Source organism: Glycine max, chromosome 11 (genome assembly GCF_000004515.6).
Source record: "Glycine max cultivar Williams 82 chromosome 11, Glycine_max_v4.0, whole genome shotgun sequence".
In the NCBI taxonomy this organism is placed as follows: domain Eukaryota; kingdom Viridiplantae; phylum Streptophyta; class Magnoliopsida; order Fabales; family Fabaceae; genus Glycine; species Glycine max.
The window spans coordinates 21,586,406-21,610,430 of NC_038247.2; the positions used below are offsets into that span (position 1 = coordinate 21,586,406).

Genomic DNA, 24,025 nt, shown 5'->3' on the forward strand with positions numbered 1-24,025 from the left:
TGGATCGCTTGGAAGATGCCATAGTCAAACTCACAGCCTCTCAATTTAACCTGTCCATGAGATTGGAGGATCTATGCCAAAAGGTTCCGACTCTAGAAACTCGACCACTGTCCCCTTCATCTTCATATGCTAATCCTTCTACTGTCCCTTCATCTGTCACTTCTCATCGCTTGAAGCTCGAGGTACCATGCTTTGATGGTTCGGATCTGTAACATCCAAATTTTTGTAATCTAGATTAAAAATGATTGTTATTTATAAATAAATAGAGTTTTAGAAAAATGATGAGATTTTATAAATAAATAAATAAGGAGATATAATTATTAATTAAAATAATGATTTGAGAGAAAATAAAAAGGATATTTCATTTATTTGTTTGATAGAAAATAAAATAGAGTTTGTTTTTATAAAATAAATAAATAAATAAATATAGAGTAAATAATAGGCTGAGTACCCTAGGTATAAATAGTTATGTTAAGTCAGATGTCTCTTTTTGGCCTCATTTTCGTTTTTCCCCTTCTCCTTTCAAAACCCTTTCTTTTTCCCACAGCCCACCAAACCTGTCTCAGAAAAACGACGATCTCGGACTCGTTCATAGTTGGATCGTCGTGAAATTTAAGTACCACGTTCGCAACCAAATTTCAAACATTCTCACCGTTGGGAATTTTAAAATCATATATGAGCTTAGAGGAAAACCCTTCGCATTATAATCATAACTATGAGTTATATATAAATTATATATGTTTGATGAATCATTTGATGTCCCAATGAGGAATTTTTGTGAAATTAATGTGCTCTTGTGTTGAGTGTGAACCGTAGTTGATGAAATTAAGTAAGGAGATATTGAGTTTTTATTTTTCCCCTTTTCATGCTTTTTAGTTTTTTTATAGTTTAAAATTGATATTATATTTGAAATTGAGAAAAGAATTCTAATAGACTATGTGTTGTATTCTTAGATAATATATATATGAATTCATGTATAATTATATATATGAGAAAGTGTTTATATAATTATTTAGAATTGGTACATTGAAAACTTTCTTAAAATTCATGATCAAATATGAAATACGTTGCTGGATTTATATATATAGATTTAGTTATATATTTATTTATATTAATATTTTATGTAAATAATGTTGTAGTGTTGTTATTGTGTGATTCCAAAAATTATTCAAGTGTTGGAGTTTGAGAATACTATGTTTAGATTTGAGATACATGTGTATTGAGATGTGTGTATTGAGTTATGAGCTGTGAATTATACAATAACCCGACCAGTGTTGATATTGAGAAAATTGTTTATGCGCAGTGTTAAAGAAAAAGTGTAGGTTCCTAGTTAGGAACCAGTGTTAAATTGTAGTGCAATTGTGTTAAACATGTTTGAAACATGAGTGTGAGGTCGTGGTATTGTATAATTCATGAGCAGTGCTTATAAATGAAATATGTGATGAATTGTGGAATAATATGTTGCCTTGAGATTATAATATTGTTATTGAGATTGAGTAAAAGTGTAAAGTAGAACAGGTGTTGAATTGTGAGATACGTGAAAACATGTGATGGTGGATTGTGACATTATGAGATGTGAAATTGTGAATGAGTTTTGGTTGTAAATAAGTGTGAGATTAACTCTTGATGTGACATTATTTGTGTCGTAAGATGTGAATTGTACAATAACCCGACCAGTGTTATCTTGAGAAAAGTGTAAATGCGCAGTGTTAAAGAGAAAGTGTAGGTTTCCTATTTAGGAACCAGTGTTAAATTGTAGCGCAATATGTTGTACGTGTTTAAAACACGAGTGTGAGGTCGTGGGTATTGTATAATTCACGAGCAGTGTCTGTGTGCTAAAATGATTTTAGGGGTTGGACCTGAATCAGGAGGGAGAGGCCCTGACAGACTCTTCGAAGTGTAGGCCTTGGGGGTCACCGGGTTTGAGTGCTCCTTTAAGCCTATGCTGATCCCATATGGTTGGAGCATTCTCGCAAAACATCGTGACCCTGACTGGTCTCCCTATGATCTTACTTAGTGAGAGTGACCTGACAAACCCATTGTGTGGTGTGTCTTGTTATGTACTCCTAAGCGCCCCAGGGTGGTTTTTCACTGACATGGTACCACATTTCATATAGGCTTGAGTCTTAGCATAACTGTCTCATGCGCTTGCTAATTGTTTATTATGAAATTGAGATGTTATTATGTCTTGATCAGACCGTGTGATTCTTGTGTAATGTGATTGATGATTGAAAAGTGTGATTGATTGATGAAAAGTGAATTTTGAATGACAAAGTGGTGGAATTACATGAATTACGTGTAAGTAAGTTTTATTTGGTTTATATGATATGTATATCTAGTTGTCTTGTTTCTCTATTAGTTAGGAATGTGATAACTCACTCCCGGTTTGTTGTTTATGTTTGGATCCTGTGATGATCTTGAACTTTGTGTTCAGGGGAGCAAATGACTAGGTGAACTGCTTTAAGGAATATTGTGCTGAAAGACGTCGAGACACAACGCTCTGATAGGATGTGACATTGGGGTATAGGGTTTTATATTAATTGTATGAAGTCTCAGACGGCCTTGTTCGAGCCGATGACTTTATTATTTATTTGGACAAGTTTGAATATGATGTAGAAGAAAGTGATTGTGAACCTTTTATCCCTTTGAAAGGCTTGTATTTAAAAATGTAAAAAAAATACTTTTAATTAATATTTGAATTTTTATTCCTTGTTAGTATATATGTGAGGGGTAGAGGGTGTCACAGGATCCTTTTGGGTGGATCTTCAAGATAACCCAATTTTTCGAGTATCATGAGACGCCAGAGCTAGATCGCCTCACCATTGCTTCGTTTTACATGGAAGGGCCAACATTAGCTTGTTTCCAATGGATGTCTATGAATGGCCAGTTGTCGTCATGGCCCAGTTTCTTGCGTGAGCTTGAAGCTCGCTTTGCTCCATCCTAGTACGACGACCCAACCAGAGCTCTATTTAAACTCAATCAACATAGGTTCGTTAATACTTACTTATTAGAGTTTGAGTCCCTCTCCAACAAAATTGTTGGTCTCCCAACACCTATTTTGCTCAGCTGTTTAATCTCAGGATTAACTCCCGAGATTCACCGCGAAGTGCAGGTAGCACAGCCCCTCATGCTGGTCCAAGCTACAACACTGGCTCGCCTTCATGAGGAGAAACTAGCAAATTCCTATCTATTTTTTCAATGTCATTCGGTCACATCAGCGTTATCAGTCCCTCCTCCTTCACTATTGTTACCGCCAATTCCAACATCAGCACTGCTACCTACTCCACAACCGTCTCCTTCTATCCCTTTTAAGAAATTATCGCCAGAGGAACTTGCATTACGCCGTGAGAAGGGTTTGTGTTTCAATTGCGATGAAAATTTTAGTAGGGGTCATTGTTGTTCCTCCAAGATGTTTTTGTCCATCACGGATGAAGACGACAATCCTACATATGAATTAATCCCTCCTGATGAACTTGGCGATACCGGGGAACCAGTGGGGCCATTGTCAGGCCAAATCAGTCTACACACTATTGCGGGCCACATAGCTCCAGAGACACTACGTTTGGTGGGCTGGTTAGCGGGACACAGGGTGTGGATATTAATTGATGGGGGTAGTACCCATAATTTTATCCAGAAGCGCTTGATTACAAATTTGGGCTTAACCACTTAAGCCACTCAACCCTTATGGGTAATGGTGGGTAGTGGCCACGAGTTGGAGTGCCACTTGCGGTGACCTGACACTCTTCTTCGGATTCAAGGGCATGATATTCGGGTTCAATTCCATGTTCTTCACCTATGCGAAGCAGATTTGGTCCTGGGTGTTGAATGGTTGAAATCATTAGGCCCGGTCTTGACAGATTACAATGAGTTAACTATGAAGTTTACTCACGATGGCAGAATCGTGGAATTAAAGGGTGATCGCAATAGTGGTGCTGGGTCCATCTCTGTACATCAGTTGCATTGTCTAGTGCAAACCAATACAGTGAGTGAATTTTTTCATCTTTGAGTCAAGCCCCCTTCAACCCAAATCCTTCAATCACCACCCATCAGACTGGAGGTTGAGCACATTATTCACTAATTTGACGAGCTATTTCGAGCCCCAACAACCTTACCACCTACTCGAACAATCAGCCATGCAATTAATCTTCACCTTAACTCCGAACCAGTGATTGTTCTTCCTTACATATATCCCCATTTTCAAAAGTAGGAAATTGAATTGCAAGTTGAGGAAATGTTAAGGAATGGCATCATCAGACCGAGTACAAGCCCCTTTTCGTCCCCCGTTCTGTTAGCTCGAAAGAGAGATGGGTCATATCGCTTCTGTGTAGATTATCGAGCCTTTAACGCTATCATAATCAAGAAACGATTTTCGATACCGATAGTGGATGAGTTATTGGACGAGTTAGGGGGTGCTTAATGGTTTACAAAATTGGACTTGCTATAGGGTTACCATCAAATTTTGATAAAGGATGAAGATGTTAGCAAGACAATGTTCTGCACCCATCACGACCATTATGAGTTTCGCGTAATGCCTTTTGGGTTGTGCAATGCACCTTTGTCCTTCCAGGCCACGATAAATGAGACTTTCCGACCTTATCTTTGCAAATTCATAATCGTATTCTTTGACGACATCCTCGTCTATAGCAAAACCTTCCAAGATCACTTGGTTAATCTAGTAAAGACATTTCGTGCGTTGGAGACGGGTCAGTTCTTCTTGAAAAAGTCCAAGTGTTTGTTTGCTTAACCCCAAATCGAATACTTGGGCCATGTGGTGTCCAACAGGGGAGTAACACCAGTCTTGGAAAAAGTAAGGGCCAAACAACAGTGATCGGTTCCACGAACCTTTAGAGCGCTTCGGGGATTTTTGGGGCCCATGGGATTTTATCGACGTTTCATTAGGAGATATGCTTCAATTGCGAATCCCTTAACTCAACCTCACCTTGTTTGGTCTTCGGTTGCCCAAACCTTTTTCCAACAACTGAAGGACGCCATCAGCTCTGCTCCGGTATTACAATTACCAAATTTTGAAATTCCATTCACAGTAGAAACAAATGTGTCGGGAGTAGGTATGGGGGCGTCTCAGTCCGAACACCCCATCGGTTTTTTCAACAAACAATTCTGCCTGAAACTCAGACATGCATCCACCTATGTCCGGGAGTTGGCCACCCTCACGACCGTAGTTAAAAAGTGGCGTCAATATTTGTTAGGGCGCCAATTCATCATATTGACTAACCATCGCAGCTTGAAAGAGATTATGGCTCAAGTCATTTAGACACCAGAACAACAATTTTATCACTCTAGGCTTATGGGTTACAATTTCAGGATCAAGTATCGCACAGGTAAGACGAATACAGTTGTAGATGCCTTATCTCATGTTCTTGATGATTCGTAGAGTTCTCTCTTCATCTTGTTCGTTCCTCATTTCAATTTCTTAGAACAACTCAAGACGGACTTGACCACTCACCCTGATTTCGTGGCCCTCCGTCCGCTCAATACAGACTTGACCACTCACCCTGAGTTCGTGGCCCTTCGTCAGGAGATTTTGGCAAATCCGACAAAGAGACCTGAGTATACGATTGCCAATGATTTGATTCTGCTGAACAACCGCATATGGTTACCTAAGGGAATCGCTTTCATTCAAACATTACTTCAGGAATTCCACAGTACACCAAATGGAGGGCACATGGGAATCAAAAAGACTTTAGCATGCTTGGGGTAAAATTTCATCTGGTCCGACATGTGCACTGATGTTTGTCAATTCGTCTTAGCTTGCTTGGATTGTCAAGCTACTAAGTATGAAGCCAAGAAACCAGCTGGGCTCCTCTATTCGTTACCTGCTCCTTCACGACCATCGAAAGACCTTTCCATGGATTTCATAGTGGGTCTTCCTTTGTATCATGACAATACCACTATTTTGGTTGTTGTTGACAGATTCTCTAAAGGAATTCATTTGGGCATGTTAGTGACAAATTACACAGCTTCCTCTGTTGCTTTATTATTCATGGAGATCATGGGTAAAAACCATGGAATGCCTAAGAGTATTGTCTCTGATAGGGACCCTCTATTTGTTAGTAGATTTTGGCAGGAGTTGTTTCGCTTGAGTGAAACAAAGCTGCGGATGAGTTCCTCTTATCATCCACAAATGGATGGTCAAACAGAGGTGTTAAACAGAGTTATGGAACAGTACTTAAGAGCCTTCATGCATAACAAGCCGAAATCTTGGGGGAAGTTGTTGTTGTGGGCAACATGGTGTTACAACACCTCCATCCATTCGGCTACGGGCGTCTCACCATTTGAAGAAACTTTTGGGCGCAAACCTCCAAGCATTCCCCAGTATCTGACGAGTGATTCTCAAGTGATTGCAGTAGACAACATCTTGAATGAAAGGGAAGTAGTATTCACAACGTTGAGTAAGAAACTTTCCAAAGCGCAACAAAGAATGAAACTTACAGTGGACGTGCATCGATGGGACGTCATGTTTGAACCTGGAGAATGGGTCATGGTCAAACTTCGACCAAACGTTTTTATGGGCCATTCCAAATCCTCTCACTCATTGGTAAAGTAGCTTACAAGTTGCAACTCCCTGAAGAATCACGAATCCATCCAGTGTTTCATTGTTCCAACCTTAAACTTTTTCAAAACTCCACTACAGCAACTCCTCTAGCTCTACCTTCACAGGACATTGACAACAACCCCGTTATTATACCTCTGGCTATTCTGGGAACGCATTGGGATTTAGTGTAGGACTAACCACGGTTGCAAGTGCTGGTGCAATGGCAAAGGTTGCATCCAGATGACACAACTTAAGAAGATTGGGCCAGTTTAAAGAAAGCTCACCACCTTAAGGACAAGGTGTTGCCCAATGGGGTGGAAAATGATAAGCCCAAGATTGGTAATGCAAAAATCACTCAAGGCAAGCCCAAGAGAAGAATCATTGTGCCCAATCACTTGAAGGATTATGCCTGAAGGGTGGCAAGTTTAGTAGTGGTAATTGTCAATGCTTGTTAACAACTTTCTATTAGGGGCAATAGTGCTTGTCGGGTGGTGCGCGTATAGTGGTAGTTATGCATAGGTGTATTAGGCTATAGTGATGGTTAACAGTCATGTGAAAACAATATTCTAGAATACTATGTAACAACCTATATAAACTACTCTATGGAATAAAAAGGACAAGCAGAATTTAGCTCTTTTTCCTTCTTTGTCTTTTGTGGAGGCCACTTAGTCCTCGAATTCTAAGTTTATTACCCCTAATCCATCACACACATTTGTATTGGGTTTTTTTTTTCCTTCATTTTACATACTTGTAATTTGTTGCAGCTAGCTTGTATCACAGCTTGTGACAGGGCAATCTTCTTGGTTCATCAATGGCAGATTGGCTTGATTTTTTATTTTTTTTTCCAATGGGGAAGATTACCGTAAAGATTTGTAGTTATTTTCGAAAATTGATCTTTTATGATTTACAAAATCCCATTTGACAGATTTCCGATTAAGTTGATTAATGGAAGTTTTAAATTTGAAACAAATTGATTTTCCCATGATTTTTGGTGTAAATTGATTATAACAACGGTGTTAACTGCGTTAGTGACTCTCCCTCAGTTCACGTGTGGTTGGCTTATTGGCTGGGACCACAATTGCGTAGTGGTCCTGATAGGATGAGTTTTTATGTGTGCAGGTTTTTTGTAGAGATTTAAAAATGCTGAACTGTCATCAGAGAGAGAGAGACACAGGGATTTTTTTTTTGTCTCTTATGTGAAATGAATCATATCCTAAGCAAGAAATTTATACTAATAATATTAATAGTTGTAGATTAGTATATATATATATTTATTGATTATTAAAAATATATAGTAATTAATTAATATCAATTTCTCAGTAGCATGAACTATATTAATGTATACTGATTAATTTATATTTATTAATAATAATTTGTAAGTATTATTTTATTAATTTATATTTATAATATATTAATATTTATTTGATAATAGTAAATATATGTACAATATTGGTCCTTGGTTTAAGTTACTACTTGTTCCATACAGTACAAATACAAATACAGCCTCAAGCACAATATTCAAGCACAAAAGATGAAAACCATTGTGGCTTCTTACAACATCACTCCAAATCAACCAACTCCAAAGGACCCTTTATGGCTATCCGATAGTGACCAAATCGGGGTCCTAGGTCATGTATCCATTCTCTACATTTACAGATCAGCAAAAGAACACAACAACAACACCGTTGAGAGGATGAAGAACTCTCTTAGCAAGCTTCTATCGTACTACTATCCAGTAGCTGGCAGGTTAAGGTTGTCAAAAAGTGGTCGAATGGAATTGGATTGCAACGCAAAGGGAGTGACATTGCTTGAAGCCGAAACCACAAACACATTTGTTGATTATGGAGACGACTTTTCACCGTCCGAGTTCACCGATGAACTCATTCCAAAACTTGATGATACTCAACAACCTATAGAGGAGATTCCCCTACTGCTGGTGCAATTAACAAGGTTCCATAGTGGTGGTGATTGTGAAGGCCTTGCCATTGGAGTTCTTCTATCTCATCCTTTGACCGATGCCACCGGCATCATTGACTTCATGAACAGATGGGCAAAGCTGTCTCGGGGAGAAGAACTAGACCCTAATGAAATCCCGTTTCTTGATCGAACACTACTCAAATTCCCAGACATTTTGTTGGAGAAACCGAGGGAAGTAAATACTAGAGAGATTAGTAAACTTGACACCAGTACACTTCAACATATTCCAACATCAAAACTGTTAGATCAGTGGAAGAAGCCTGTGGTGCCACAAACACCAGAAGATGATGGGATAGATAAGCCAAAGAAGAGAAGTGGTGCAATGCTAAAACTCACATCAAGCCAGGTGGAGAGGCTAAAGAATAAGGCTATGGCTAATAACCATCAATCTTCAAAACAAGGGTCAAGACCTAATTATAGCAGATTTGAAGTTGTTGCTGCTCATATATGGAGGTGTGCATCTAAGGCTCTTGGTGATGACCTAACTCAAGTTCGGTTCAGTGTTAATTTTCGCAATAGAATGAACCCACCTCTCCCTCATAACTATTTTGGCAATGCTGTGGCAAACGTAGCCACACCTGAGGGAGATATCATATCAAACCCATTAGGTTTTGCTGCTCATAAGATAAGGGAAGCATCTCATGCAGTCACGGACGAGTTTGTAAAGTCACAATTAAACGTTAGTCGTTTAGGCCAAGTGCAATTGGATAACATAAGGGCTTTCTTCATGCGACAAGGACACCGTGTGAATATCCCTTATGCTTTGAATCATAATGTTTTGTTCCTCACAAGCTTCACTAACATGCCAGTGTATGAATCAGATTTTGGTTGGGGAAAGCCAGTGCATTTTGGCTTAGCAAGTAGATCTCCAGCAGATAGGGCTGCAATTCTTCCAAGCCCAGATGGAGATGGTGTTATTGTAGCCTTATTTTTTCAGACAGCACTTATGCAGCTTTTCAAAAATTACTTTTATGAGGATATGTATTTATCCTTGTTATAGCTCGTATGGAGCTACCATATTCTGTTAGCTAGCTTTATTTGTTTTTTTGTGTTTTGGGTCTGTTTCCTTGTTTTTATTATTTAAGAGTTGATCATGTTCAGTTTCCTTTTCAGAACTTTTAAGTATGTTTGATCATGACCTGACAAAAGGAGATGATCTTAGTTATATTTGGGTAAGGGAAATGCTTGTTGTTACGTATTCGTATATTTGCGTAAACTGTGTAACAGTACTTTTGTATTTCTTAGTTTTTACATATAAACCTTAAAAGACAGATAAAAGCCAAGCGAAAGAAGTATCACTTCAACTCAAGCAGCTAAATCATGATTTAACCGGCCAATACGTAAAAGCTAATTTTGTCAACAAAAAGTTCTTGTAATAATGTCATCTGAACTCGTAACTTTGGTCTCTCCCTAGGTGTATAACTCGCTATATATAACCATGTTATTTTGAACACGACTTAAAATCAAGCGATATAGACACACAAGTAGTTCACAAGAGGCAAAAGTGTATGTGATTTTCATTTTTCAGTTCAGTTCCTTTTTACTTCCCTTGCATCAAAAGGTGGTCAAAATATCATGTCACCTTGTTCAGAAAAACACTCTTGCAACAAAACAAGTCTCTTAAACATGTTTTAATTATTAGAGATATGTAGTTTGTGATCGTTCATCGGCCATTATATAGGCTTACTACTAATCACAGAAATTAGTTAAACTTAATTGGTTAGCTCAATTATAAACTCTACAAATAGGAGTATTGTAATTCTTTTTAGTATCTTTTTCAATCAATTTAGTATGTTGCCACATGAGTATCAATATGATCTTTATCTCTCTTATCAATTTGATCATCATTTTTTTGAGCCATGGATTCGTAACAATGTTCAAATGACAAGAAGATATATCCGACAAAGGTTATGCCTCACAAAATGTCGATACAGGCTGCCTAAGTATTGACAGAAGCATATCTTTGCACATTTAAGTACATGCATGTTCAAAAGTTTCAGGTTATAGCAGCTTCTTCCAAATGCACTATCCAATCCACTAACACTTACAAATTATGAACTATATCTACAAGAGATGTATAAGTACCCACAACAGCAATAGTAACCCCCATTATTATTATTGAATAATTGATGATCATTTCAGACCCAAATCTCTTGTAAGCTCCTGAAATCTTCAAGTAGCACACTGATGGCATTAAAATTGAAGTTGAGACACTTAGTAATGCCCCAATGAGTGACATGAGATATCCAAACAAGGGAATTGCCACGGCTACAATAAGAGTGCTAATGAGCATGGAAGTACTGACAAACATATGTGTGAACCTTTTGTTGTAATGCCATGAAACTTTGTTTTTTACAGCATTTATGACTGGAGTAAGCATCAATGCATATTTGGTTATAGGATTGACCAAGGTAGTGAATATTGCCACATGTGAACTGAACTTGCCTGTTGGGAGGTTCAAAGTCACTTGTGATTCAACCTCCTGTCCAAACATTAAGTAGCCCAAAACACCTGCTGCTGCATAACCAAGGGTGCATACGGTAAAGCATGCAGACAGCACCTGCCAAAACAGAGGAATTTGAACCATTGTTAACTATTTAGAAACCAAATCATGAAAATGAAGAAGCATTAATCCATGTTTCATTCAGAATGCAATCTGGGTAAGTAACTTAATTAGACACTCATTCAATAAAAAAAACTAATCCCATCAGAGTTCATGTCATAAGCACTTGGTTGAAAGTAGAATTGTTGCTATTGACAAGAGTACTATAATAAGCTTATTGAAATAAACTACTGTAGGATTGTTGCAAAATTGATTTTGGATGAAATTGATTTTGTTTAAAAACCAATTGAGAAGAAATTATGTTTAAAATGTGGAGTCATAATTAGCTTCTTAAATCACATCTGAGATGTAGAACCAAAACACTATTTGATGTGAAATGATTTATATTTACAAGTTTCTATTCTAAAAACAAGTTATTAATAAAACTCCATATTAATTTTTTTATCTGGTGCAAAAGATACACAAAATTCATATCAAAATGCACAGAAAAGAAATAATTAGTTGTTTTGGTGACTGGTTAGGCATGTCCAAGATACATGGATGGGTATCATGTGGGTCAATAAACCTATAACTTTGCAGAAACTCTTTCAAGCATTCCTAAATCATTCAATAGTAAAGGGGGTTTAGTCCAGTTGGTTAAGCAGGATGCGTAACTTGTTGTAAACCCCGGTACCTATCTTTGATTACTACGAATAAAAAAAATCATGTAATAGTGCAAAAATTGTTACGTTCTTACCTTGGAGAACTGACTTTTGTCTCTCATAGAATTATAGAGAGTAGGAAGGATAGGATGAGCACTATAACAGAAGGCATATAAACTGACAGCAGCAGGTATTCCACTCAATCTAAAAATTGTTCCCTTTGCATGAAATCCTGTGCCATCAATGGTTCCATTCCAAAATATAGAAAGGAGGAAAATGGAAGAAGCCAATGCACCACTAGCAGAGACATAAGATAGCATGCTCAAATCCTCCAACAAAACACTAGGCAAAATAACAAGGGCAGCAATCATGGTAAAAATTGATGTACCACCAATTGTTAACCCTGCAAGTTCAAGTTGCATGTTTGGTACTAGTTTGTCGAGATTGTCACCCTCTAAAATCAGAAAACCTGTTACAACTAGGTAGAGCTCAGAATTCATAGCAATTGATACAATTATCCTTCCCTTGTCGCCAAATGCACGTTGACCTATGTCAGGAAAATTCTTGATATCAGGATCCATATCCATGCATCTTTTGACCAAAATGCCAGTGTAACAACAAGCAATGGCAATCACAAATAGTAGGGATATGCTTAACCATCCCCCAGATGCCAGTGCATAAGGCATGGAAATAATACCAACTCCTGAAACATAGCAGCATAAATGTTAGTAATAATAGTAAGTTTCAACTATAGACATAGCTTAGATGTATCATTCAAACATCGTCGTCTATGTCGGAAAAAGACATAAACAAGTCATGTGATCGCTGCACTGTTATATCAGCCCGTAGCTGGATGCAGAGAAATATTGTAAGCTTACATAAAGACAAAAGTTTTCTTTAAAAAATAAAGAAAAAAGTCAAAACCAAATTAGGCATAAAATACAATAATTCTAAATTATTCTGTAATATCTTTTCTTAATTCTTTTATTTATTATATAAAATATTAAATACAATATATTTATTATTCATTTAATTCTTTTTTATAACATGTTAAGATAATATTATAAAAGGATATAACATTATTTAGTGAATTTAATTAAGTATGCATTGGCAGTCTAAATATTACAGTCAAATAGTCACAGGTTGTTATATATAATAAGATGGTTAACTTTTTGTAATACTTATTTTAAAAATATATTTGTGATAAATTTTAATTAGTTGATGGTGTAAACCATTTTACACTAACCAATATCATATCAAAATCAAACTCTTTTTTAAGATAAAATCAAACTCTTATTTAATAAGATATAATGTATATGGTTTAAAAAAATATAATGTATAAGTATGGATGTAAATTTTTTTTATCAAAGAAAAAATTTATCTGAGTTGAATCTCAGGACTCACCAATGTCAGGATAACCTCAAAGCTTAAGCGTGATGCTTATTAACAAACATAATAATTTCTTTATACTTTATTGTTAGATTGGATGGTTGTTAATTTAATGTGTCTTATTTTTTGCGAGGATTATTTTAATGGGTCCTAAAATTCTATACTTTAATCTATCGCCTATTAGTTGGGCCTATTGATGTAAGGTCTATTTATCATAAGCAAGGTCTATTTAAGGTGTAGTGTCTCCGGACACTACATACCCTCGCTCTTGTACTCATGTAATGACAGAAGAGTAAATTGAAAATAAACTAATTCTAACCCAAAATCTTAAAGATTTTTTCTTTTTCATTGAAAACCTCCAAAAGCAAAACTTACACTCCTCCTACTAGTGTTGGAGAACATTGTTGGATTTTAAGTATATAATTAGAATCAGAACAATAAGTCCAAAATGTTAAGACATTTTTATACAGAAAGGTCACTCACTCAAGATGCACTTTAAATTCCCTCACTATTACACCTTAAAATAGACCTTGCTTATGATAAATAGACCTTATGAAAAATACCCTTTTTTAGAGCACGCATTTTTGTGTAGCAACAAGATCTTCAATGCTCAAGGACAGGACCAAATGGTAAAGCTAAAGAGTAAAGTTGGACAAAAAAAAAAGATACCAAAAAGGACCAAAACTCAAGCAAAAAAACACAAGAAAGTGTGCATCATAATGGTAAAAATGATTGTGTAAGAGAGAAAGAAAGAGGGCATGCAAACAAACCTGAGAGGGCATTAATGAGGTGGAAGCAGGTCTTGAAAAAGGAGGTGTTATCCACATGAGGTGTGTGTAGATCACAAGTTTTGGCCACCAAAGCCTCATCTGAACCATTCACTTGGTGCAATTTTTCATCATCGAGAAGGGGTATGGTAATGGAGGAGAATCTATCACCTTGCTCACCAGCCATAGGCATAAGAAGTGTGTGTGTGTGTGTGTTTTTCAGAGTTTTTGTAACCACAAGAAGATTGTACTTTCAGTGTTTGTGGTGTGAGACAGGCACACACACACACCCCAGAGAAAGTACAAAAGTTCCTTCGTTCTCTAACTTTGATAGTATGTAACTGAAGTAAACAAATTGGCCCTTAAAAAAAACATCTTTGTATCTATCCAAGGGTCTTCTTTGCTAGCTGGGCTTGTGGCCATGTCATAGTGACTTGACTTGACTCATTTATACAATGAATTCGCTTTTATGACATTTTTCATTTGATACAAAATTTAATTAATTCACTTGAAATATAATAAAACATTTATGAATTATTATTGAAATATTTTTAATTAAATAAATTATTTTTCTAAAAAAATTTTATAAATCCAAAATATCCTCCACCGAAAACAATCACGTTGGAGCTTACAATTATTAGTTAAGTTAAAAATAATTTTACACAAGTTATTTTACGTGTTTGATAGTAAAAAAAAAAGAAAATTAAAAGCTTCGGTAGTAATTATATTTTTATTACTATTAAATAATAGTTTGTTGATTAAATAAATATTCTCATAATGTTATGAATAATTATGAATAGATGTGCATCTCCGGATCCCAAAACTTTACTAATTCCTAAAAGATTATAATCCATTCTCTATTCATCTTTTCACCCTTAATAAAGATGAATTTCTTGAGTTATAGATTTATGCCTATAAATAAGACATCTCATTCTGTGGTGGGGCTTTGCCCCTTTATCTCAGGAAAAAAAAAAAAAAAGGCATCTCGTTTGTATTAATCGTAGATGGAATGAGAAATTGAAGTTCTCTGTTTCGTTTCTAGTCTCTTTATTCTTTCTATTCTCTTGTTTCCCAAGCTCCATTCTAAGTTATTAAGTTCTATTTTAATTTCACAAACACATGTTATCAACACAATTATTTTTCTTTTGTTTTTCATACATGTATTTGATTGGTTAAATTATAATTTTGGTTCTCCTACAATTTTAAATTCGTGGATTTAAAATTATAGAAAACGAAAATTATAATTTATCCTATTTTATTTTATCTTATTTTAACTAGTTTAAATAATAAAATTTTAATTTTATTACTCTCCCTCGATCTATGACATTTCATAAATCTAAGCTTTTAACTCATTATAACCCATTCTCTATTCATCTTTTCACCCTTAATAAAGATGAATTTCTTAAGTTATAGATTTATGCCTATAAATAAGACATCTCATTCTGTTGTGGGGCTTTGCCCATTTATCTCAGAAAAAAGAAGACATCTCATTTGTATTAATCGTAGATGGAATGAGAAAATGAAGTTCTCTGTTTGGTTTCTAGTCTCTTTATTCTTTCTATTCTCTTGTTTCCGAAGCTCCATTGCTTCTAAGTTATTAAGTTCTATTTTAATTTCACAAACACATGTTATCAACACAATTATTTTTCTTTTATTTTTCATATATGTATTTTATTGGTTAAATTATAATTTTGGTTTTCCTACGATTTTAAATTCGCGGATTTAAAATTATAGAAGAGTAAAATTACAATTTATCCTATTTTATTTTATCTTATTTTAACTATTTTAAATAATAAAATTTAACTTTATTACTCTCCCTCGATCTAAGCTTAGAATAAGCGTTAGGTGCTACGTTATAACGGGTACAGCACTAATTATCATGCGTAGGTGGGACTTTTAATATGGTTATAAATTTATTGTAAAATTATTATTGTTTTTAATGTTCTTTAATTAAATATCTGATACTGGTACTTGTTTCATTTTGAAATATCCGTGCATCGATGTTTAAGTGAAAGGAAATTAAGACGAACAAAGATGCAGTTGAGAAAGTTAGAAAGACCATACCAGCTACATTTTATTTTTCATTTATATTTTTATCTATCCGTTCGTGAAATTTTTTATATCACGTTAACATTGTCATAAAATATACAATTTTGAAGACTAAAATTTCTATTGTTTAGGAAAAATCATAGAAGATCGTGATCCAACTGGAAGCAAATCATACAGAAGTTCGTGTCGCATGTATCTGAATCTATCTTATTTTAGATTACCTCCATACACGTGGAAAGCATCGAGAGAAATGAACAAAACATATAGAAATTAAAAATTGATTCAAACATAGTCTTTTGTGTGTGTAAGTATGAAGAAACAAACATAGGCAACTAAATTATTTTTAATTAATTAACTTATAATAATAAATTAATAATGTATCAAATTTATTTATTTATAAATAGTCGTGTATTTAAAAATTGTTAATTTTTATTATAATTAATTTAGAAATTATATCTAAATATAAAAAATTTATACTAACGCTTATCAAAATCAAACTCATAAAATATTTGTAAATATATTTTAAGTCATAATAATATTTTTTTGTAACATTATATTTAGGAGGACTGGATTATATCATGATATTTTTTTTTACTGAATATATCATGATATTATATAAAATTACATTTTCTATAAAACTTAAAATGACATGTAAGAAGAAATAATTTTAAGAAATGAAATCTTTTTTTAAATAAAGAAATCAAATCTTATAACGATATACATAAAGTTATTTAGTTCTGCACTTACAATATTTTTGTAATGATTTTTTCTCTTTATTTCATCGTCGCGTCATTTGTTTATTTTATTTTATATTTTTGTCTTATTTTTATCTCTTTCGTAAGTATAAAAATATCATAAAAATATAAATTTTCTTCTCTTCCTTATTATATACACACCACAAATTGTAGCAACTTTTCCCTTTTGTATTTTATTGTGATCGTGCAGAGTGCGAAGCCAATCTTAAGATGACCACGTGATTTCTGATTTATTTTATTTTTCTTTCTGTTTTTAAATTACCACGTGGTATTAGCTAGCTTGTGCTCAATTTTTATAGGTATATTTGTTTATTTTATTCCCACTTTTCTATTAAATATATTCATATTTATTGGAATGCTTCGGATCCAAACACGCTCATGCTTTGCAGCTCCATTGGTCAATGTGTGTGTGCAGCGACACTCGCAAATGATGATCGCTTCGCGTCTTTTTAGAGGCTCAATAAAGGTTTGTTAAAGTAGCTCAGTACGAAAATGGAGTCAGGCTCCTCTACCTTTCTCAAAAAAAATAGATATCTCCATTTCTTCATATCTCCATTTCTCCGTGTACATTGGACACGTGGTTTTCAATTTTTGAAGAGCTGAGATTGTACAACAATATTTGTTCACTGCAATCGTGCAACAACATCAATCCACTATAGTAAGTTGCATTTTTCTACTGACTTTATTTATTTTACATTCCCTCTTTCTTATTTTTTTATTTTATTCTTTTTTAGTTATTCAGCACCTATGTGTCATGCTGAATTACTTACAATATTTTTTTAAAAAAATAATCTTGTCAATCAAAGATTACTTAAAATTATATTAGAAAAAATATGTATGAATTACTTAATTATATTAAGTCAATAAATATTGATTCGGTTAATAAAAGAACATACTCATATCTCATAAAAAACATCAATTTAAATGTTTGATTTTCATTGTTGAATTGAGAATTTTATTGATAAATAATTTATAAATATTTTTTTATAAATGTTCATTGTCCAACCTGATGAGTCATCAAAACTTAATTCACCTAAATTTTTTCATTAAAAAAACTATAATGTAACATTATGAATTGAGTCAACAAAAAATAAGAACTCAAAATGATATAACATTTAATTCTAAATTATTTTGTAATATCTCTTCTTAATTCTTTTATTTATTATATAAAAATTAAATACAATATATTTATTATTCATTTAATTCTTTTTTATAACATGTTAAGATAATATTAAAAAAGAATATATTTTTTTTAAAAAAATATTGAGGATTCTATGACAATTTTTCATATAACTGTCTTAGAATGTTTTTTTAAATAATTTAAAAAATCATTACAAATGAATAAAAAATTAAACTTTGTGAAGAACATATAGCAAAATTAGAAGAACAAAATCAAACTTAGTGGATATTATTAAATGGCCACCATATATAGGAAAACTATGAATATTATTTCTTGGGATTTTGTTGAAAGAAAACTAGAGGGAGGCTTCAAGCATTAATGATGATGACTATGATGATCTGAGTTGTCAATAATAATAATAATAATAATAATAATAATAATATAAGTCATACAAGGTGATAAACGTTTTTTTTTTAATCCTCCCATATAAACCTTTTAGGGAGCATATACAAAATTTAGCTTATTATGAAAGCAAACTACAAGAAAATATATCTTTTGTGATGAAAAAATTCGTGACAAAAAACTTTAAAAATCATCACTATAAATATTTAGTGACAATATTTTGATTTGTCACCAGTCGTCACTAATATGCGAGTCACTGATATAAGAGTGACGATATTTTTAGTTGTCACAAAAATATTATTTTATTGTGAAAACAAATATCATCACTAATATTTCTATGTAATCGTCACCAATGTCCTATAATAGTTTATAACGACAAAATAATTAATGATAAAATGTTATTATTAGTATCAATTTTTTGTCACAAGTAACTACTAATTGTAATTAGTATGATTTTTATTACTATTTTTTTTAAAATATTGTTTTATTGTCACTATTATTTTTTAAATATATCAATAATGCATTGAAAATTATTTTTAAATGCTGAAATAATTATCATTGAAATAAAAATAAATAATCAAATAAATCAAAGTTTACATTAAAATATAACAAAGTCATTACATGTTGAACGATAAACTAAAACAATAGTATCCAAAAATACGTAAATCAAATACATTAATACAATATTTAGATTCTCATAAAAATAATAAAGCCAAGTACATAACCTATAATATTAAAGTCTCGACATCACAATAAAAAATAATATCTTCGTAAGTTTCAATCCCATAACTACATTAAGTAGTATCGTCGTATGTTTAGTTTCAATACCAAAACTACATTTAGTTTCAATCCTGCAAATAAATATAAAAAAATAAATCAGATAAAAAATAAAAAATATTGGAATTTGGGTATTAGAAAAATGACCACATAATAAGTTTAAAAGAAAATATTCAATAAAAGAGTTTCGTATTACTAACATGAGCACTTGAGTTAGTAGATATATATCTCCCATATTTTCCAAAGCTTCTTGTATAATGTGGAAAAAGTATGTATAATTTTCATACTTACATTAAAATCTTCACATTATTAGTTGACAAATGGAAAGAAAAATCTTTCACAAAAATATAACTAGATATGATATCATAATACAATTAATGTCTTTAATTCTAATATTGACATCAAGACTTTAAAATGAATTTTTTCTTTACCATGATTTCTTCTCCTTTTGGAATGCACCAAATTCCATTAGATCTCATGTGCGTGACCTTCCAAACTTCCATGCCATTCACCAGACTTTGAATCTTATTTCTATTAAAATTAAATATAGTAAAAGACAAATTAAATAATATAAAAACAATATAATGTAATGCATGATGCCTTTATATAAATTTCACCAAACTTTCATATATCATATAAAAAAATCACAAAATAAAAAAAGAGTTATTATTATATAACTTGTAAAAAAATGAATATAAAATATTAAAAGATGTTACCATTTCAAATGCCTTTTGCATGATTGATTTTGTGCCAATAATTGATTTTATTTCTTACTTGCTTCGATTAGCTTTGTTTGTCAAACTTCTTTCCTACATCAAAGTATAAATGATTTTATATTATAAGCATAAAACTATTAAAAAATTATGTTCAAAATAATAAGATAACTTTACCTGAAATTTTGAACCACTCCACTTGTTTTTAATTAGCCAATTCCAAGATACAAATTTTGGTCTATCATTTTCTTTAAGACAAGCTTGATGTAAATGATAAAGCTTATTCTTGTATTGAGATTGAATTTGTTTCATTGCATATTCCTTCACCTAGTTAGATAAACTAAAAATTAAATACTATCAAGATACATTATCAAACCAATTTGAAGATATAACTAATATTCAAATATATAAATAAATTAAATATAATTGACCTAATTGTATACTAACCTTCATATGTCACCTAAGCTCCTCGTACTTGAACCTTCAACCTTTGATATTATTTTCTCCTTCTTCAGTGCAAGGGAAGGTAACTTCTTTGTGTGGGTGCTTTTGGTTTTAATTTTGACGCAAGTAGGTGGAAGGTTATAGGTGAGTCTTTGTAGAGAACGGATTGTTTAAGAGTGGGTGAGAGAGGTTAATTAATAATGGGGAAGTTATAACTTCCTCCTTTATCTAATTCATTCACATAATATTTTAGTTGGGGAGGTGGAATGAGAGGAAATTGAATGAAGAATTATTTTTTTTTATCAATGAGGCAGGAGAGAGTTCTAATTTTATAAAAAAGTTTAAATATGCTTTTAGTCCATAATAAATTAGTTAAATTTTATTTTGGATTTCTAATAATTTTTTTCATCGAGTTCCTAATAATACAAAAATTTTATTTTTAGTTATTGTTATTTTATTTTAGTCCTTATAAAATTTTGTTCATTTTTTATTAGTCCCTTTGAAAAAAAATACTCGATAGATACTAATAAAAAATTATCTACATACTAGAGAGATAAAAAATAGATATATTAGAAGGATTAAAACATAAAACAAATTAATTTTCTTATTTTATTAGGGACTTAACACAAAAAATAATTTTATTAAGAACCAAAAATAAAATTTGTCAATTTACCAAGGACAAAAAATATATTCAAGTCCAAAAAAACCTCTAATTTGGTGGATAAATTTTCCTTGGTTTGCAACAGTTATTAGTGTAGTTAGAAATCCATATATGGTACATACTCCATGTTACAGGAATTTTCAAAATTTAATTAACCGAGGGAAAACTACTCGAATAAGTATTATTCAAGTTTAAATTCAAACTATCTTTTGTTAGAAGTAACACAAAATCAAATAAATTTAGTTGGAGTAGCAACAAAGAAAAAATAAACAAAAGATAAATATGACCGTTAAAAAATACTCTTATAAGATAAAATATTTAAAGAGGTGACTAATAAAATTGTATAAAATATAAAATACTTTATATATATATATATATATATATATATATATATATATATATATATATATATATATATATATATATATATATATATATATATATATAAAGACATAGACCCCTCAAAGTGCACTAAGTTAAAAATTTATCTAAAAATAATCGTAAATTTAAATAATTAAATAAAAAATGAAACTAGACTTTTAGTTGGATTAAAAGAAAAGATAAATCCAAATCATTAAATTTAATGTCATAAATTACCTTTTAATTTTTTTTAAATGTTGATAATGTTATTTTCTTAAACAAAATAACTTTATCATCATAATTAATTTATTAAATATACATTTTTTCAGACTATTATTTTATCATGTGCATTACATTAGTCTATTTTAATGTATAAAACATATAGTTATCATTAAAATATTAAATTTTAATTAGACTAAATAAATATTATGTATTTAAAAATATTTTAAAAAGTAAAAAAAATCAAATTATTTATTTAAATTTAAATTTTATTTTATTTTTGGATTAACATTTTTTCTTATGACACAATTTTGTTAAAAATATTTTTTTAAAAAAAATACATATTTATTTTCAACCAATTAAATAATGAGTAATAATAATTAATATAAAATGATAACAAATATATAAAAATGATAAAATAATAGTTATTAATAAAGCAAAAGAGATAAAGATAAAAAGATATTGAGAAAAATTAGGAAAGATAAAAACTAGTATTGTACATATTTATTTTAATTTTTGTACACTAAAATTTATTATTAGTTACTTTTGTATTTATTTTAGTCATATATTATATTTGTTGCTTGCTATAATAATTGTTATGCTGAAGATCGTACACGTTCCTTTTCTTGAAATTTACTCTGCATAATAAAACTAAATTTTACATTTTTAGTTTGATAGAAATAATAGATGAAAAATTTGATTTAATAAACTAATATTAATATTAAAAGGTAGTTAATGTTTTAACTACCCTCAAATCCACCACTACAAGGTGGTTGGTAAAAAAAAAAAAACAGAAGAGAATAAGGTGATTAAAATTCTACTTTAACTATATTTTAGTGGTCTATATTTTCAAAGTTAACCGTACAAAATTTGTTGTTAGTGACCTCCTTACAGAAATGCTAGTAAAATCAAAATATAATATTTTATTCTAATAATATCTTAAGGTCAGAAAAAAATTAATATATATGTGTTTTAAAACTCCAATAAACAATTTAAATGATAATAAATAATTTAAAACAATTTTATAGCAAAAATTAAAAAATTCAACTGTTAGTGATAATTAATTAATATAGAGAACATTAAAATGGATGAAGTTTGAATAAATTATGTAATAACCAAAATAGACATGAAATATTTTAATATTTTAAGTTTTTTTTTTGCATATAATAAGTATTTTTAATTACTTATCTCAAATCTCAACACACTCAGCATTCTACCAGTTGATAAATATTTGTATTCAAATAATTTTAAAAATTACATTTACAAGATAACTAATATTTCAATAATTACATTTTATTGTTTATATTTGAATCATTATATTTTATTATTATTTATATGATGTTATTTATGTTTTCTTATTTTTATGTTATTATTTATATTTGCATCATTATATTTTTTTTATTTATATGTTATTATTTATATATTTCATTTATATTTTTATTTATTTTTATTATTTATATTATCTTATAGTAAGAGGTTATAGGTTAAATTCTTCTTTTTTGCTTTAAATTTTTAATGACGAATAATTTGTCAATTGTAATTGAAAAGAAATAGGCTAATAAAACATAATATTTATGACAAACTTGTTTTTTTATTTTTGCCATAAATACCTTAATAATGTTGATTACTAGAATGTGCATTAGTAACAATTTTAAATATGGAAATAAAATATGTAGATATTAGTGACAAATATTTTTTTTGTCACTAATAATAAAATTATAGTGACAACTTCTTTTTTGTCACTATTGTAAATAATATTAGTGACAAAATAAGATTTAGTCACTGATGATATATTATTAGTGACAACTTGGAATTTTCATCACAATTTTTTAGTCACTAAAAATCATAATTCTTGTAGTATTATAACCTTATATACTTCTTTAAAACTTTTTAAATAAAATTAACTCAAAAACTTATTATTATAAGTTCATTTTAACTATTCTTCTATTATGACTACTATTTGGGTTACTAGCTATAGTAGCTATTGATTATGAAAATTAAAAAGGAGGAAAATTATAATCATATATATATAATCATGTTTAAGAAGTGAGATTTGAGTTGTGATTACCTAAAAATTTTCATTTTGGAGCATTATGCTAGAGACATGGTAAGAGTTGTCATCGAGAATGATGGAAGTGTGATGGAGGGGAGGAGAGATAATGGTAGAGATGGGATGTGACGACCTACTAATATGAAAAGCTGAGTTTGAAATTTGATGATGATGAGCATGTTGTTGTTGTTGATGATGATGAGGAGTTACTTGTGCTAGCTGCCGTTCATGCACTTCTTCACATGAACCTGATGCTTGCATTACTTCTCTTGCTGTTGAAGATCAAAATTAAAAAAATTCAAATTTATGAAAACTTAAGATAAACAAAATATTTTATTATGATAAATTTAAAAAAAAATGTTAATTAACTGAAATTAAAATCACAAAAATATACTTACATGAATCAATGGAAACTAAACTAATTAAGAAAAAAGAATATATTAAATCAAGATGTTGAAGCTTGTACTGCTTTTACCCTATTCATAGTGTACAGGGCCTCTACCATTTCCACAGATCTATTACGCACTGCAAGAGCAACCTATAAACATAGGTAAAAATGTCACTGAAAAGAACAACATGTTCAGT

At 31.3% G+C, this 24,025-nt stretch overlaps 2 protein-coding genes across 2 annotated transcripts; one reads left to right on the forward strand and one right to left on the reverse strand.

Moving 5' to 3' along the window:
- Positions 1-8,018: 8,018 nt before the first annotated feature.
- LOC100804886 (spermidine hydroxycinnamoyl transferase) lies at positions 8,019-9,695 on the forward strand. Its single transcript, XM_003539318.5, has one exon. The coding sequence runs from the start codon at positions 8,085-8,087 to the stop codon at positions 9,528-9,530; it is 1,446 nt and encodes a 481-aa protein (XP_003539366.1). The 5' UTR covers positions 8,019-8,084; the 3' UTR covers positions 9,531-9,695.
- Positions 9,696-10,366: 671 nt separating this feature from the next.
- LOC100804353 (amino acid transporter AVT1I) lies at positions 10,367-14,311 on the reverse strand. The gene is made up of 3 exons (XM_003539317.5): positions 13,894-14,311; positions 11,830-12,437; positions 10,367-11,090 (listed from the first exon to the last, which is right to left on the reverse strand). The coding sequence occupies exons 1-3, from the start codon at positions 14,081-14,083 to the stop codon at positions 10,575-10,577; spliced, it is 1,314 nt and encodes a 437-aa protein (XP_003539365.4). The 5' UTR covers positions 14,084-14,311; the 3' UTR covers positions 10,367-10,574.
- Positions 14,312-24,025: the final 9,714 nt, after the last annotated feature.